This window comes from Venturia canescens, chromosome 5, assembly GCF_019457755.1.
Source record: "Venturia canescens isolate UGA chromosome 5, ASM1945775v1, whole genome shotgun sequence".
NCBI lineage: Eukaryota > Metazoa > Arthropoda > Insecta > Hymenoptera > Ichneumonidae > Venturia > Venturia canescens.
Window position 1 is genome coordinate 13226212 of NC_057425.1, and position 17547 is coordinate 13243758.

General features: G+C 37.5%; 3 protein-coding genes across 9 annotated transcripts in view; 2 read left to right on the forward strand and 1 right to left on the reverse strand.

Moving 5' to 3' along the window:
• The window catches only part of kis (kismet), a 31779-nt gene extending 24445 nt beyond the window's left edge, over nucleotides 1-7334 (reverse strand). For 2 of the 5 annotated variants that reach the window (XM_043419338.1, XM_043419333.1), the window contains exon 1: nucleotides 6449-7334. The gene's annotated coding sequence lies outside the window, so the exon portion shown is untranslated. Of the gene's footprint in view, nucleotides 1-1344; nucleotides 1484-6448 lie in introns of those variants that run through there. The other 3 variants (XM_043419334.1, XM_043419337.1, XM_043419336.1) reach the window with 3 other exon arrangements.
• On the forward strand, nucleotides 4263-16802 carry LOC122410887 (PITH domain-containing protein GA19395). Of its 3 annotated transcripts, none has more exons than XM_043419348.1 (6): nucleotides 4263-4541; nucleotides 14373-14573; nucleotides 15004-15047; nucleotides 15134-15211; nucleotides 15435-15539; nucleotides 16394-16802. In XM_043419348.1, exons 2-6 carry the CDS (start codon nucleotides 14400-14402, stop codon nucleotides 16602-16604), a joined length of 612 nt encoding a protein of 203 aa, XP_043275283.1. In that variant the 5' UTR covers nucleotides 4263-4541; nucleotides 14373-14399; the 3' UTR covers nucleotides 16605-16802. The 3 variants fall into 3 exon arrangements, with proteins under 3 accessions (XP_043275283.1, XP_043275281.1, XP_043275282.1); XM_043419346.1 differs by lacking the exon at nucleotides 4263-4541 and adding an exon at nucleotides 14066-14158; XM_043419347.1 differs by lacking the exon at nucleotides 4263-4541 and adding an exon at nucleotides 14071-14230.
• On the forward strand, nucleotides 9337-13091 carry Rab14 (RAS oncogene family member Rab14). The gene is made up of 5 exons (XM_043419345.1): nucleotides 9337-9443; nucleotides 9829-10073; nucleotides 10220-10338; nucleotides 10527-10595; nucleotides 10815-13091. The coding sequence occupies exons 1-5, from the start codon at nucleotides 9338-9340 to the stop codon at nucleotides 10930-10932; spliced, it is 657 nt and encodes a 218-aa protein (XP_043275280.1). The 5' UTR covers nucleotide 9337; the 3' UTR covers nucleotides 10933-13091.
• Nucleotides 16803-17547: the final 745 nt, after the last annotated feature.

Sequence of the window (17547 nt, forward strand, 5' to 3'; positions counted from 1 at the left end):
GACAGACTTTAACCGAAAAGTCTCTGCGGAGTGCCAAAATGAAGTGAAAAACATAGAGGAAGCGATGACTTTGCTCAACTTTTTTCCAGAAATTTCATTGTTGTGAAGTTTTTCACAAACATTATTTATTCCGTTCCGTACCAAAATGTTTAATAGCGAAAGAGCGAGCTGGGATTCGATTGATGAGTTTGGACATAAATTTGAAAGTATGATCTTGCGGATGATGAAAATATCAAGATTCTTTCAATGAGATCAGTTGGAATTTTTGAAATTATGGACTGTGAATGAAAAGCATGTCAATACATAGATACGAAGGACAATAAGAGATTGCTCACGATTCGTAATGTCTGCAAGGTCAGTAAAACAAAGCTTTCAAACAAAGTCATGAAAATCGTAGGAAGTTTGCTCTCGGTGGCTCGTTTTATTTTTTCGGAATCCTTACAGAGAGAATTTCGGTTTTTACGATGTTATATTTGGAGTGAAATAATGGCAATTGAATGGTAAAAGAGAATGTTTGACATTGGGGACAGGAGAGTATTGAGAAAATTGCATGGTGGTTCGGGTTAATGAAGAAAAAATGTGAAGCAAAAAACAATGAAGTGGGGGAAGGCAATGATGAGACGAGAGTGGTAAAAAGAAAAACGTTCGAATTTTTTCGTCATTAAAAGTTAGAAAGTAACGCCGGCATCGGTCAAAGTGGAACGCACAAGTCGAGCGTCCAACGATATATAACGTCTCGGAAGGGGGAGAGAAACTGTACAGAGCACGATAAGCTAGAGAGAGAAAGAACAAGAGAGAGAGGAAAGAAAAAGATGGAGAGGTTCGAAGTGAGACGGAGTGATTTATAGTCGAAATTGGAATGAAACATCGGTAAAGAAATCCAAAAAAAAACACTGAAAATCCACTTCAATATTGGGAACGAAGCGATATGAAAATGATGCAAACGCACTAAATAAGCGACACGAAATCTAGGCGTAGAAAAAAATGCACTATTCACCAATCGAACTATACATACATATGCATCTATCCATTTTTTTCGTGTATGTACGAAACGTTTTCGTCTGGGGATCGAGAGAGAGGGAAAGAGAGAGAGAGAGAGAGAGAGAGAGGAGCTTGTTTCTTGGGGAAACGAGCGGGTGGAACTCTCACACAATTGTAGATTTCACATTATAGCACAAAACACAGAGACGCGCACGATCGTTGGAAAAGGAAAAGAAAAAACGCCACAGGGATGGGAGAACGCGCGACCGGGTGAAAAAAAAAGCAATATGACATTGAATACGAGGGGTTCGTTCGAAGAAATTTGGCGATTTTCGCCGTATACAGTATTTTTTTAAATCTCACTTTTTATTAATCCTCCTGGCGTCACTCATATTTACTCTACTCCTCACTTTTCTTTTCGGGAATACTTTTTTTTGACTCCGTCAATTTTTTCCCGTTTTTTTTTTTTTTTAAATAATATATATATTATTTCGTGCGCCTCTCGTGAGCAGCACCGGGTCGCGGGGGACGCGCGGCGGGCACGACTGGCGGCGGCGGCTGTGTGTGACTGCCTCTTGCCTGCCTGTTTTTCCTTCTCTCAGAAAGAGTTTCACGAGGCTTTCAGGTACGTACCCATCAATAGCCAGGCCCCTCGAACTCGACAGCCGAATCTCCCGCGTGCCCGTTCCCTTCATTTTGATCCCGATTCGGAGGGTTCTCCTTTTTAACTGACCATCAATCAATTTATCTCTTTCTTCATTAATTTTGGTTTTTCCTCAATTTATCTTGCTTTTTTCAATATCGATTTTATTCCACGCGTTTTTTAAAATGACCGTTTGTTATGATTTTTTGTTCGAATAATTACTAAAAATATTTTTATCTTAAAGATTTTTTGAATCGAGTACCCCGGATAATGAACGTCAATTAATTTGAGTGTGATCGACGATCAGCTATTAAAATTCAAAAATTCCAATTTTCTATTACTATTGTGAGGATCTCGCATCATTATCGCAATGCGTAAAAAAAATGGTGTAAAATCAAAAATGATCGCCATGTGCTGGGTCCATCACAAAAAAAGTATCGCAAATTTCGCAGTCGGTAAAAGAAAACAGAAGCTCATCGATTCGCGTTATTTCAATCAGCCGAAATTTACATCACAGCGTCCCTGCTTGTTCTCCTCAAAATCGAGTCTCGCTATAAAAGAAGGGTTGCCAATTGACGATCTATGATTAACGAAGAATAAGTAATTGGTCGCTAGATTTACATCGATGGAACAACAAAACATGTTTTCACTCGCAAAGGACGTTTTTTTGAGTGACCATTTTTTAGAGGGTCAACAAAATAACTAAAGGTTTTCTCGAACCGTTAAAAAAATAGAAAAATATTTCATAGGAAGCATCTGCGACGTGCAATGTATTTTTCACTTCTCAATTCCAGCTTTCTCAAGTTCAAAGTATCGAACTTTATTTTGTCACTCGACAGAATCAACAAAATGCGATGGAGACTAATTTTTTGGTTATCTTAACGTGTACTCTTTTGGTTTCGAAAAATATCGAAAAAATTGATGTTTCGGTAGGAGAACTGTAAAATTTCGAGTAGATTTCAAGTGAAGAGCCAAGAGTGCGGCGAGCAATGTGTGGGGATGCGCAGGGATGTAGGGATAAGGACACTGAGGGCGCGAAAGGAAGGAAAGGAAGGGAGGGAAGGGGGTGTAGCCAGGTTAGGGTCACTACTACTCTCTACACACGGTTAATAAGCGTAGCTTGTGGCTCGCGCCAGGCTACCAAACTCTTCTTCCTTCCCCGGACTTCTGTCGAAACGCACCCCAAGAGAAAGAGAGAGAGCGACAGATAAAGAGGAAGAGGGGGGAGGGCAAGCGAAAGAGCAGCACTAGGCAGTGGTGACGAGTGCGCGCGCGTTCACACGAAAATTTCCCTGACGACGGCGGGTGGCGGCGGCATCGCCGAAGATCGAGGTGCGAGCGAGCTTGTCCCTAGGCCCATCAAATTATTTTCTTCTACGAGCGCGCTGCAACTCTGCACACTCGTGTATTTTCTTTCGCGTCTTTGTATTCTCGCTTGTCTTTTTTTCTCGATCGACGCTTATAGCATCCATCATTTTTCCGTTCTTTCATTTTCTATTTTATCAAGGGTTGCAACGGCCGTCAACGAGGGGAGGGGATTTGAAACAAGGGGGTTCTCCTCATCCCTGCCGCAATCGACACCATCTCGTTTTCCTACGCTTTTTTCCACCATTATTTTTTGGCATAAGACGAACTACAGTGGATTTTTTTCATAGTGTCATAATATACCAATAACGTACGAGCGTACGTTAGAGTTCGTTAGTGTGCGCGTGTGTCGCGTGCGCGAAATTCAGCCACCGGGCTCCGCACACATAACCACAAAACGCGCGTACCTACGCAGTAGCGTGCCACGCTAGGGTTCCGTCGTCCCCTCCCTTACCACGCTCCCCTCGCTGTCGCACTCCTGCTCTTTCTCTCACTCCTTGTGTCTCTCTAAATATGAAAAGTTCCCCTAGGCGGACTGCGGAGCTTAGACGAACGAAAGAAAAGAGAGAAAGAAGATTCGCTCCATCTTACTTGCTCGCGGAGAGAGCGCGCTCGGCTTTATTGCCGAGTGGACGAAAGAGATGCGAGAATTATTAGCGAATCCAAGGGGGTTTTTTATACCTTTTCTCCCTCCTCCCCGCGCTTCAGTAAACTTCTGGCAAATTCCGCCATCGCCTTTTTTCGCCTGTCTCATCGTTTATGCGAGAACGCTTCCCAAACTTTTTACTGTCTTCCCTTCGCCCTCCCGTACACGAATTTCTTCGATAATTACTTTTGTTTGTTGAACCTTTTATTTGTTTTTGAGTTTTTGAATTTTTATTTTTTTCATCGTGATTTTCTTTCTACCTCGACTCCGCTCGGATTTCAATATTATTCAGCTGTCTCCTGTGAACCTTGTTCTTTTGCTTTCTCTCTCTCCCTCCCTACTACACATACACCACTCTAGCCGGCCAAGTATATTGACCTCTCCTATACCTCTACTACTATTACGATAGTCCGGAACGTTCGCGCTTGTTTCTCTCCCCGGCGCTTCGACCAACACACGGAGACATCTTCTGGATGAATTCGGCGATTGTATAATTGAAGGAGGCGTCGAGTGCTCTCGTTCTTCCAATTCCTTTCATTTTGTTTTTTCTCTCTCTATAGATTCTGAATTTCGAGTTCGATGACGGTTAGTTGTTCTTCCGATTTTCGAGATATTCCAAACGTCGGAACTCGAGCTGTCAGTTTTTCACTAATAGGAAGAACCTACGCTCGAAAACATTCACGAAAGTACAAGGATCGTTTTTTATTTTAACCTTTAACACATGGATCGGGCGGTTTGAAGTGCGAAATGAAAATGCGTTTTACGTCTTAGTTTCTCGAAATATATTCAGCCGACCGTGCGCATTACCGTCCGAGATAAATCCTCAATGAAAATTGGCTAAAATCGCTGCGACCGGAGGGCTGGATCGAGGGATAAGTTTTTCAGAAAATCTGGCTAATCCTCAAGGTATAGTAAACGAAAAACCGCGCGCCGTTACTCGGCAGGGATTTGGATAAACGAAGGGTTCGAGTCTCCTTTCTTCTCTCTCTCTCCCTTCTTCCCTCCCTCTCGATTCTTTCGGTGACCCGAGGAGTCCTTTGTATAAAGAAAGTCACGAATGTGTAGCGTGAATGAACGAATATCCAAACGCGTACGAAATCAAATGAAAATTACGTTCGCAACGTCGGCAAAGTTTTTCAACCATTTTCATTTACAGACTCGACGAGCTGTCAAATTTCTCGCATTCCTCACCCTTGAATTCTCATTCGATAAAACTTTCGTACCATTTTTCCCCCAAATAATATCATCGGAAAAAATTATCGTTGAGCATCGTAAACACGGATGCAACGATCACCGACATATTTACGAAATTTCCTCCATGTGTGCATACACATTATATACATACGTGTACGTACATACGGAAGGCAAGATTCCGAGAGATGTAATTTTGCAACAGTATACAACACAGAGTATATATTCTGTATCGGCTGAGTTTTGAAGACAAACTCTATGCAATTGGTGGTAGCAAGGCGGAGTCCCGAATTACACCAGAATGAGAACCAATCAGATTTTACCTTATAAAGCGGCATTGAGCCGCAGGATACTTGATTAACCAATAGCGTCCTGTGTATTCTCGCGGATCTTCCAAGTGTGCGAAAAAGAGACAATCTCGCCTTCGTAAGTGTGTATGCGTGTATGAAACAGTGCAGCAACGGAATAAATACCAATGCAGTATGTACGTACGTTGAACGAAAACGAAAAAAATAAAAATAAATATAAAACAGGAATTAAAAGCACAAAGTTACGGCATGCTGACATTTTTTGTGAACGAATCGTACGCGAGCATAAAAACGGGTGGTTAAATGTTGTCTTTTCCAAGCGACAAGTTCCTGCTTCAACGATTTCGAAGAATTTATTATCCACAATCTCCAACGAACGTATATCGAATGAAATTCCCGGGATGTTCATTGCCGATCAGCACAATTGATTTTTCTCCTTCCAATTACGCCGGTGTTCACAAATTCCGGGGGAAAAAAAAATTCGACCTGGACATGTATGAATTATTCCGGTGTTTATATTTATACGAGAGATTTCGGTAATCAATAATTTCCAATTTACAATCGACCTGCACGAGTATTCTTTTGGTGTATTTTGATTAATGATGTAGTAGTATTTTTTTTTTTCATAGGAAGAATCAATGAATCGCTATTCGAATTGAACGATTTGCATTCGAGTGTTGTTGTTTTTAGAGGAAAGTTCTCGAATTCATGCCGAATAACGAATGAAAAATGAATTTAAAAAATGGTCAGTTCGCGGACGCTGCTTTTCGCAACGAAAATGGGAATACGCTCGAAATTTTTTCGTAGATGCGAACTTTAAACGCGTGAAAAAAACATAGCCACACAAATACGCGCGCGCACACAGAACACTCGACACACACACACACACACACACACACACACACACACACACACACACACACACACACACACGAAAAAGGTATAAATACATGCAGAAAAAATACACATCGAGAAATGGCTGATGAGAACGAGAATAGATGACGAAAGCATCGGTCCCTCTCGACAATGGCGAAATGGAGGAAAGAGCACCTGGTACACAACGAGCAAAGAGAATAATACTAGGTGCTGAAACTCTAAAAATATTGGTTTGTCTCATCTTGGCATTTGTTTGGGTTCTCGTTGAAACAAAAAAAAGGATGGGACAATGTGAACGTCGGGCAGATGACGTTAAAACTTGCAACTATCAATCGAAAAGCCTGCCAGTCTTAACCCCATTAAAAAAAAATCAAGCGAATTTTTTTAAGGTCAATATTAAATGTCGCTTGATTCCTTCATTGTTTCAAATTTACTCACGTTTCACCACGCTTCGTTCCCATTTCACCGTCAATTCCATTTATAAAACAAAAACATCGAGAATGTACACACTCTCACACACGAGGGGTTTATTTCGTTTAATCGTTATCTCGGGGTGTCCATTTTGTTTGGTTAATTACTAAAGAGGCGGCAGTGCTGCCGCAGGGTTACGTTGACATAACATGACGGGGCCCCCCCGAGGCAAAGAGACAAACGGACGAAACTCAAATTCAATCGATCAGTTCGAACGAACAAAAAAAATGTTAAAAAAAGCATGCCGTTTTAAATCACCTTACGAACTTTTCGTTATTTCCTAAACACGTTGAATTCCATTCATAATGCTCGTCACCATAATAATAGTGCGACGGTAGTAATAATAATAATGATAATAATAATAATAATGATATAAATTTACGAAAAACACTCACTCACATTTGCACAGACACAACGCGACTTCTTTTGTTCGGCGATTCGGAGGGAGGGGACAAAAAATAGAAAATAAAAGAAAAAGACACTTAAAACTCCAAAATCACAATCGACACTCCGCGTTACTGGAAGGACTCGTTCGGCACCGTCCTCGGTCCAGCATCTTTCTCGGCATTGTTTTTTTTTTTTCTTGCTTTCTACACTCCCATTTTTTTTAAGTCACTAAATGTCGACGCGCACGTACCGGCGATATAACCTCAACGGCGAGTGTTTCATTGTATATCGCCGGAATAAATGTGATTTTATTTCATGACCAGATTTCTTATCCGTTATTTAAGGTCGCGTTACACGTATATATTCTATATATGAGTATATACGTGTTTATATGTATGTATATATATTTCTTTTTTCCCGTGGCAACCTCGTCTCTCTCTCTTGTGCGTCTAAAGATAACGGAAACGGAGTGACGGCTGGTTGCCCGCGCAGTGCTGCACTCGCACGCCGCTGTGTCGCTTCTACCAAGAAGAAATTTCACCAAAATCACTATTGCCACTACGTTAAAAATAAAAATACGTATCTCTCCTCCTCCTCCTCCTTCCCCCCTCCCCACCAACCCTCTATATATTTCTTTTGACCATCGAGTTTCCAATTTTTGCTGTTGAATCAATATTACTATGAGACGAGCCAAGACGTGACCTCATTAATATCACTCATGCATATATATATATTCACATAAAATTTTCATTCTTATCTTCTGAAAATTGTCTTGTTTCCGGTCAGTATTCCAAGAGAGAAACTTATGTGTGTGAATATATTACTAGTTTGTGTGAGTGTGTGTGTTTTCTCATTCTTATCGTCATACATGCCATGACCTGTCAATTATTTTTTCACTTTTTATTACGATAATTAGAAGAATATTCTATTTCTGATCCTTATAATTGGTTTTCTCAAGCCGCATAAATGTATAGGTGACATTGAAGACTTAGAAAAGATCATTACGCGCGTAGAAACCAATATCACACGTATATCGTGTTGCATTAAAACTCGAAGCATCATACATCATCGTGTTTTTTTACTTTTAACAATGCGAAGCATTCATTCACAATTGTCAACTTTGAACAAATGACGATCCATACATAAACATCGTATGTATATATCGATATCGTGCGCAACCGGATGTGACGTCGCGCAGCACCAGCAACGCATCATGGAGTTCACACGAGCTTGTTGAAATTTCATCTTTCATAAAATCTCTGTGGAAATAGAAAAAAAATAAAATTTTCTTCACTGATACGTTGGCCTATTTTTTCTTTTAGATCATATGAAATCTTTGACGCTACAACTCAGCGTAATTATCGCAATCGTCAGCTCAATTTCAACATTTTGCCTAGGGTAATATTTGTATTTGGCGCCATTTATGATTTCTCATGACTACTACTGCTACGTCGTTCTGTCCCGTAGCCTGTATCGCGTCCAAAAGTGTCCCTGTTGTGTTGATTGTATATCCAGATTAAGCAACAACATCGAATAATAACAATTTGTCAGTTGTAAGGAAGTTGTCGAACGTGAGAGATTTTTCGTGAATATTAAAGTTAGTTGACAGGTGGCTTGACGTTTATACGCCGCCATCGTTGTTAGGAGCCCGTGTCAGCTAACGGAGAACAGGAGAGTGAAAGAGAGAAATAGAAAAAGAAAAAAAATATAGAATCATCTGCCATATTGCGTGGTGGATATACAAGTTGTTCAACAAATTACTTTATTAAAAACGGAACAACACCCCCCTGAGACATTCCATGGAAAAGTAAAGTGATATTTGCCTCGTACTGAATTTTTTTACGACTTGTCAACGCGTTTATTGCGACGAGTTTCATCCTTTCGTTTGGAGCCTCATTAGAAGCACATAAAGGTACGTGTCGCAAGTTTATATTCACATTTATTTGACATGTTACTACTTATGGATTTTTCTCTCTCGCGTTTCAGCTTCTACTCGTAGCATTTTTTACGATCGAATTTATCGTTATAACGATCGATTGATATATTTTAACCATAAAATCAGTAAAAAAAAAAATTCACCAGTGTACATACACTACACACACACATATACACTCGTCATGGTCTGGGCAACAGCAAATTATCCTCCTACTTCTTTGGGTGTCACAGTATGATTAATTCTTACTGTTAATCGCGATTTCCCATGAGTCATGCCACATGGAATCGTACAATTTTTGTGAAGAACATGGCTGAAGTTATTTTTCATATATTATTCTCTTGGAATTTAAAATTGTTTCAGCTCTTAAAAAAATTGAAAAAATTGGATTTTTGTGGCGGAATAAAATTTTCAAAAATAAACTGACGAAAAGCTGTCTAAGAAAATATACATGACGAATATACTCTTTACAGATTTTCCATTTTGTTTAGCCGGCTTGTTGTTATCGTCACTAATATTTACGTTACAGATTCAAAATGTCTGCGGGGCCGTACAATTACTCATACATTTTTAAATATATCATCATAGGAGACATGGGAGTAGGCAAATCCTGCCTACTCCATCAGTTTACGGAAAAAAAGTGTAAGTAAATAAATAAATTATATTTTTTCCGGCTCTTTTACAAAATTCCTGATTCCAAATCATGAATGGGTATGACATTGGATGTAATCAAAGTAATGCTTTGCCTTATTGGGTGTCAAAAAAAATCTGTCAATACTATTAATAATGAATGAACGAATAAGTGAATAGAAATATTTGATGAAATCAACGTCACAAAGTTGTTGCTTTTGAACTTGGAGTAGGAACTGCAAAAGATGTCGAGTCAATTTTTAAGACAGAATTCGAATAAATTTCTATGCCTTCCCACGTTACAAAACTAGAAATTTAATTCTAAAATAGTCTGTCAAAATTTCAGTGTAAATACATTATTAAGATGAACTTAACTGGATAGAAATGTTGGTTGCAGTTATGGCGGATTGTCCCCACACAATCGGCGTTGAATTTGGGACTAGGATTATTGAGGTTGCCGGACAGAAAATCAAACTACAGATTTGGGACACTGCAGGACAGGAACGGTTCAGAGCAGTAACGAGGTCATACTATCGAGGCGCTGCTGGTGCATTAATGGTCTATGATATTACTCGTCGGTCGACATACAATCATCTCAGCAGCTGGCTTGCTGATACTAGGAATCTTACAAATCCCAGCACTGTAAGTACAGAAATAAATTTTCACGATAATTCGTGCAAAGCATGGTATTTTTGTGTATATTTCGATTATAATAGACTTTTATTTGGAATGACAGAATTATCGATTGAATTTATAAAATTTTCCCTCTCATTTCTGTGTCCTCGAAGGTGATATTTATGATCGGTAACAAGAGTGATTTAGAAGATCAGCGCGATGTTACATACGAGGAAGCAAAGAAATTTGCTGACGAGAACGGTCTCATGTTCGTCGAGGCGAGCGCGAAAACGTAAGAATTTTTTATTTCATTTGTTTCAGCATCACGTCGAGTACATACAACTTAAAGAAACGTTCGACATTTCCATATATTTGATTCTTCCATTAGTTTTTTCAATCGCACAACAACGACACGAATTTACCCATCAGGTTTCCCTGATTCTTCACAACTGTATATTTAATATTCATTTTATTTTCAAGGGGACACAACGTAGAAGAGGCATTTTTAGACACAGCCAAGAAGATATTCCAAAGTGTCCGAGATGGACGGTGAGTCAGAGTTTCATTGAATTTTTATCCCCGACTGCATTTTATATTAAAAAATCTGCTGAATTTTTTGTGTTTCCCATTCTTTCGAATCGATCTTTAAAACCCATTGATTCTTCACAGTTTTTTCCATCGATATCCATAACATCCAAATAAAAAGATAAATCAAAACAGACATTTAGGTGGGGACGCAAAATGATGTTTTTTTTATATTCCAAACAGTTTGGATCTGAACGCAGCTGAATCAGGAGTTCAACACAATCCGAATCAGCCGGGTCGTACCAATTTACAAGGAGTCTCGAGCGAGCAGCCGGGAGGCAAGGACACTTGTTCGTGCTAGACCAACTATTTTGTCTGTATATAGGCCCCACCAAATCATATTTACTGATACACATATATATATATATATATACATATATGATTTATATATGATATATATATATGATTTACACCGAAAATATTAATAGTAAAAGCGAAAGGAACGTTTATACCCAGCCAGGAACACGAACACATAAACACACATCCTTCAAACACTGCTGCCCACATTGATCGTCATTAAGAACTAATAATAATGATAATAATTGAAAAGGGATAAAAATGATAAGAATCCGAATGCAGCACGAGTCTGACTAGGATGTGCAAAAAGTAAAAGACTTGAGGCAGAAGCTGCGGCAAGATTCATAAATCCTTCCATTTCATTTATAAGCTTTTCTAAAGCGAATCATAGCGATTCGTTGTTCATCAAACTTATCATATTTCATCTGAGAGAACAATTCCATGAATTCTAAGAAATGCGAATGGTGCACGAAGCCTCTTTATAAAAAATTAAAAACAAACGGTAGTGTCTTGTATGATATTATAAATGAAAAAGGAAGTAGAAAGGAAATTATTTTCCTCAGAGGTATTTCGGTACGCGTGTAAAACCGATGAAATCAACCACGAAAAATGTTGCATGACGGAGTTGAGAAAAAAAAATTAAGAAAAATTGTACTCTGTCAAAGATCCAAAATAATACGTTCAAGTTCGTTCTTTTAGCTACTGCGCCAGTATTTATTTCGGGCGTTATAGATCACTTCTCGAAACTCAATCGTTCGTCGGAATTGGGCCTAATCTAGAAAAATAAGCTTTTGCTTACCGGAGAGAATGTAGTTACAGGAGAATCGCATTGTTTTTATTCAATATAATATTTCACGTTTCGTCAAATCCTACTTTTATTTACCAATCAAATGTTTTGTTCACAATGGAGATTTTTTTAAACTGAAATTTCGTGCTATTTTTCATCGTCCATTTATCGACATGAAAATATTCTCGCGAACGTCATTTTTGGCAAATCTACATTTTTTGGACACGACTTAATATTTATAGAAAAAAAACTAGGGATTCATTCAATATATAAATGCCTTTTTTTTATATATATTTCAAGGCACTCGCGTATACTTTGGTTTTTGATATCGCGACTATAAACTAATATATCTATAATGCACATCTCCTGTCTTTTTTATGTCAAAACTTGGCACGAGAATCTTCGTCGTTGCGAGGCAAATTATCACGTTAAAATATTGTCTTTTCTGTCCACTATCAATGTGTTTTCGTGTATATATGAATATATATTTATTTACAAGCTTTTTCAAGGCGAATAAACGATCCTACGAATTCCTACTCTGAACGAAATTCCGAGTCGAAAATACTCGCATTCTTTGTTTATTTAAAAATTGTCTTTCAATGAATTTTTTAAAATCAAAGTTTACGAAAACGCCCTCTTTGATTCGTATTGTTATTACGGACAGAAACAGACTCAAAGTGCATTGGACTCGTCCCGTAGAACACAAAATAAAACATCTGGATTGACTTTTGCTTCCAACAAAATTAGGTACTTTTTTTGTTGAGTATCGCAATGCACGGAAAAATAACTTCAGCGGTTGTGAACGGTACTGACGTTTGTCAACAAAATCACTTGACCATGAAAAACTCGTCGATAGACTTTGAGAAAATTAGACTCGTCGACTCGAAATTCACTCCGCAGGACTTCCGTAGAGTATCGATTATTCGATGAAGCTTGTGCAATATATATAAATATGTACATGTCACTTCTGCGACGAATATTTCCTTAAGAAATGAATCGCGGTCATTTTTATTAGACTCTGCCTTTCCGTTGATTCAAGATCAAAACTTCTCGAACATGCGTATATATTTACGTTGAACCGCGCGCAACCTAACCCCAACATCATTTTGTACGTTAAAAAGTGTTGAATTCATCAAATATGCTTTGAGATGGAGACGAAGGAAAAAAATTGGAAAAAAAACAACACCACGAGCCTTATTCCGAACTGAAGAATCGTGTTAAATATCGTCCAGCTATCGATTATCATTTCTGCGATTACCCAATATTATTACAGAGAAGAGCCGAGAAACGAGAGAACAAAAAAATCGACGAAATAACTATTTATCACGCGAAGGAGGCAAATGGAATAAAAAAAAAAAAAAACACATTTTTAAAACTCGATTAATGAGTGAAATCTCTTAGAATAGGGAGACAAACTTTGATGAAAAAATGAAACAAAAGAAAATACTGAAAACACATGATATATGTACAGGCGCGTTAGCATACTTAGGTATATAAGGAATATCACAGATGAAAATGATCTGCTTTCTGTTAGGTGTATGCTGTATTGTGAATTGAAATTTTGTAAGTGTGATTCTGTAAACAGTGATTAATATATCGAACCGGTTAATGGAACAACAACGACAAAAGCGACAGACACGAACTCGCGTTCAGCAAAGTCAGGCGAAAAATTAATTTGCCAAAGATATGCGCCATTTGTCACGTTGAAGACGGACATTAATCTGCGTTGTAAATCATGTGACCTCGACATTGCGTATACTGACTATTGTATGTTTTTCAGTAACAGAGAACAACCAAAAACGATTTCAGAAAAAGTAAATTTTTGAAAAAGACAAAAAAAAGAAAACAGTCCGAAGATATATGCTTGCGTACGTTATCGCGACAGTGATTGATGCAGAGTTATGAAGAAACTTTCAATTCGGGAAATACTTGTAGTTTCTATTTAGTACTGCGAATACGATTATTATTATTATTATTATTATTATTACTATCTGGAAAAATCATTGTTACAGGAACATTTAATGTAAATAAATAAAAAGTATACTGTATGAATCTAATTGTGTTTTTTAGTGTCGTTAATTATTCAAATGAAGCTTGATTCTGTCGAGTAAAAAAAATTTATAACCTTTCCACTTCTGCATTGTTGACGAAAGAGAACTGCACAATTTTGTACCAGGAAATTAAAATTATAACTGTTCGAACTAATATCAACTGACGATTTTTTCTCTTTAGACCACATCTCTCTCAGCATTATTTCTCGCGAGATGATAACAATGGTTTTGCGTTAACTGCATTATTTGCTGTCGATAACGACTGCTACATTCCCCTCGCACACACAATCCCGTCTTCATTTATATATAGTTAATATAGCGTATCGTGTGTATCATCCATCATCCCGGCATGACAGAGAATAATAGAATCACAGTTCCAAAGTAATCGCATGGTTAGTTCGGCGTTTATGACAACACTGGCTAAAATTTCGAAAAATTATTTTCACTCTGACTAAATAGAAAGAGTACGTCTTTTACTGGCTTATTTTCATTATATTGGGCTTGAGTTTGAACAGATTTGGTGCAAGAATCTACGATTTTTCCCCATAATGGAAGACTATTCTTTGTTATTGTCAGAAGAATTTGTATAAATTCTTTTGTTTTCAGGTTAACGTAACAAGTGAAAAAAAAAGGATGGAGTCAAATTGCAGTTGCAACGGCGACCATTCGCACGACTGCGAAATTGGGGTACAGTACACTTTGTATCAGAAAATAAATAGAGATGATGTCGAGTGCCTCAATGAACGCGAAGATGGGTCTGGAGTGATGGTCTTCAAACCATGGGAAGAACGTCTCAACAGAGACAAGGTCTGGTTCTTGACTATACTTTGATCATCCTTTTTATGTAGTAGTTTTCTCACACGTGAATTGCTGTTTAGTCATTGATATTCTGTGTTTCCGATTAGTTTGCTATGACGTTGCATGTAACTCAGAAAACCTAAAGTCGATGTCAACAAGTTGCGAGTATAAGAAAAATAGTTTAAGATAATTATTCTCAATAAATTCTGCAAAAAAGCAAATTTTACTCAACTTTAAACAAGTAATAAAACAGGAATATTTGTATATTTCCTAGTTATTATAATAAGCAGTAAATAAAAACGCTATCCTCAAACACAATTCAGAAATCACACATATTTGGGTATTATTTTTTTTTTGGCTTTATGCTTCATGAATGACGACAGAACAGACTTAATTTTAATGTTTATTTTGGAAAGAAGTACAATTTTTCCATTTGCAGTTTGTAGAGAGCGACGACGACGACGAATTGCTGTTCAATATACCGTGAGAAATATCTTGAATTATTTTCAATTTATATCTACTCTTGTCGGCTATTGTATACATTAAAAAATGTCTTATCGCTTTTGTAGATTCACCGGCAATGTGAAACTGAAGGGAATAATCGTAGTTGGCGGACCTGATGGATCGCATCCACGTCATATGAAACTGTAAAAGGGTCCTAAATATTTTCAAAGCTCACCAGATTTTTAAAGAACATTCCAATTTTTTTACTAGTGAAATTCTTTGAATTTTCGTTTTGAATTTTGATGCATATAAAATTACGATAAAAAATTCAAATGGAAGTGAGCCCCTGAAAAAATGATTTTGAGAAAAATGAATATTTCACTTTTACTCGTGATAAAACTCGACACATATTTTCCCTAATCGAAGGTTTAAGAATCGTCCGAAAATGAGCTTCGACGAGGCTGCAACAGCGTGCGACCAGGAATTCGAACTCGCTGACGACCAAATTGGAGTGGTCGAATATCCAATAAAGTACGTTTCACGATTATCAGAGATTATCCTCGATGGAAACTGTGTCAAGGTCACTGAGAAAATTCCTCGAGCTAATGGCACCACAATTTTATCAGAAAATTCGTGCCTGCTGCTTTTTCCCTCAATCTGCTTTTCTCATTACATTAAACAAATGAAATATCGTTTCGTGTCCGACGTTACAAAGTGTAGCTGAAATCGTTCCCGATATTCATGAATTATTTTTAAATGAATGGAGAGAGTGCGAGTTTGCCAGTTTGCAAAGTCGCCAAAAACTGCACACACACACACACACACACACACACACGCGCGCGCGCGAGTTGACTTTTCAAAATACAACAGTCTACATACGAGATTCATTGACACGTGGGTCTATCTCACAATGTCAATGTATATTGAGTACAGATGGAAAAACTTTGACCGGAAATGAAGCTGCGAATTGTTTCCACGGTCGATACATAATTGCAAGATTCAATTTCCAAATACCACTCCAAGAACCTATCACAAAGAATGTCTGAAATGAAAACTTTTATTCTCTAATCTAATCTAATCTTCGATCTCCCTAATGTCTGTTGCTCCAATTTTATTACATCGAAAATAGAAAAAAAAATTGAAAGCTTCTCATAATTAGAGGTCTCGAAAAAATATGATAACGTCGTTCTTTTCTGTCTTGAAAAAATGGTAACATGAAACAGATGTGGTTAAGAGGAAAAAAATCGAAGCATTTGCTGTTTCGTCTCTGCAAGCAGCGTCAAAAACTTTCATGGAACTAATTTTTTCCGAATTTCTGCTTCTCAGTTGTATTTTTTTGGACTGTTTAATTTATTCGCATTCGTTAATGACGCATCATTTTTCAGGGTTGTAAAATTTTCATCGGTCCATCATCTGACTATTTACTTTTCGGGTAATGCTGCGAACGACCGTACGCGAATAGACTACATAGGATTGAAAGGCGAATGGAGCCCAGCCCATCGCCATGGAGTAACGATTTGTACTTACGAGTCTCGTCCCCAGATCAGCGATCATGAAACTAATTTAATGAACAATGTCTCCCACGACATTCATTGAGGGGAAGATAAAAAATGAGCGAAGAGTTCAATCGACCGGTTCTCTCATATTTTTTTATAACTCCTTAAATAATTGATGAAAGTGCTGATAATGCATCGAGTTTTTGATCAAATGGAATGCAACATTATGATAAAATTCTTATAATTTATTGTAATTAACAAAATCATTGAAAAATATATTTTTTATTGATTTGCTAAATACCTTCATAATCACTTCCGAAGTTTCTTTGCAAATTTTTTTTTCACCATGTCCTGGATTTTTTTTCGTCATTTTTTTCCCCTTCGGCCGATTTTCCAGAGCACAAATTTTATTTCTAGAAAATAAATCTACGAATAGTAAAATTAGTTGAGACCTTGAAAGAAATTTCCTTCCTTGGGGGGGGGGACATAACGAGGTCAAACGCTCTTGATCAACAATATTTATAAATTATTTTATTATTATACAAACTTCATTAGTCGCGGTCGAAACGCTCCAAAAATCGGCTGTGGCTACTCGTCCGGAGTACGGAGGAATACGCGACGGTTATTCGTCCGGAAAGAGTATAGGTTAGCATACTGTATCTGGTTATACCTACGTTACAGATACTTTCTTTTATTCGTTATATATCCGGATTAAGGAGTTTCGGTACAGAAGTCAAAATATTAAGAAATTGATCAAATTTGGTGATATTGTTCTTCAACATCAAGTGCGAAAACACAAATTTTTTCAAAATTTTCTTCTACTTAGTTATCGAGTAATTACGTATTAAAGCAGATTTTTTATGCCCGGAATGTATACCTATATATATGGAAACGCTATGCTTATACACGTAAACTTTAGTGATCAATTACTCGATAACTGTGTAGAAGAAAAATCTTAAAAAATTTGTATTGGCAAATTTGGCATTAAAGAATATGTTCACCAAATTTTATAAAATTCTAAACTTTTTGAAATTTTTTATGTT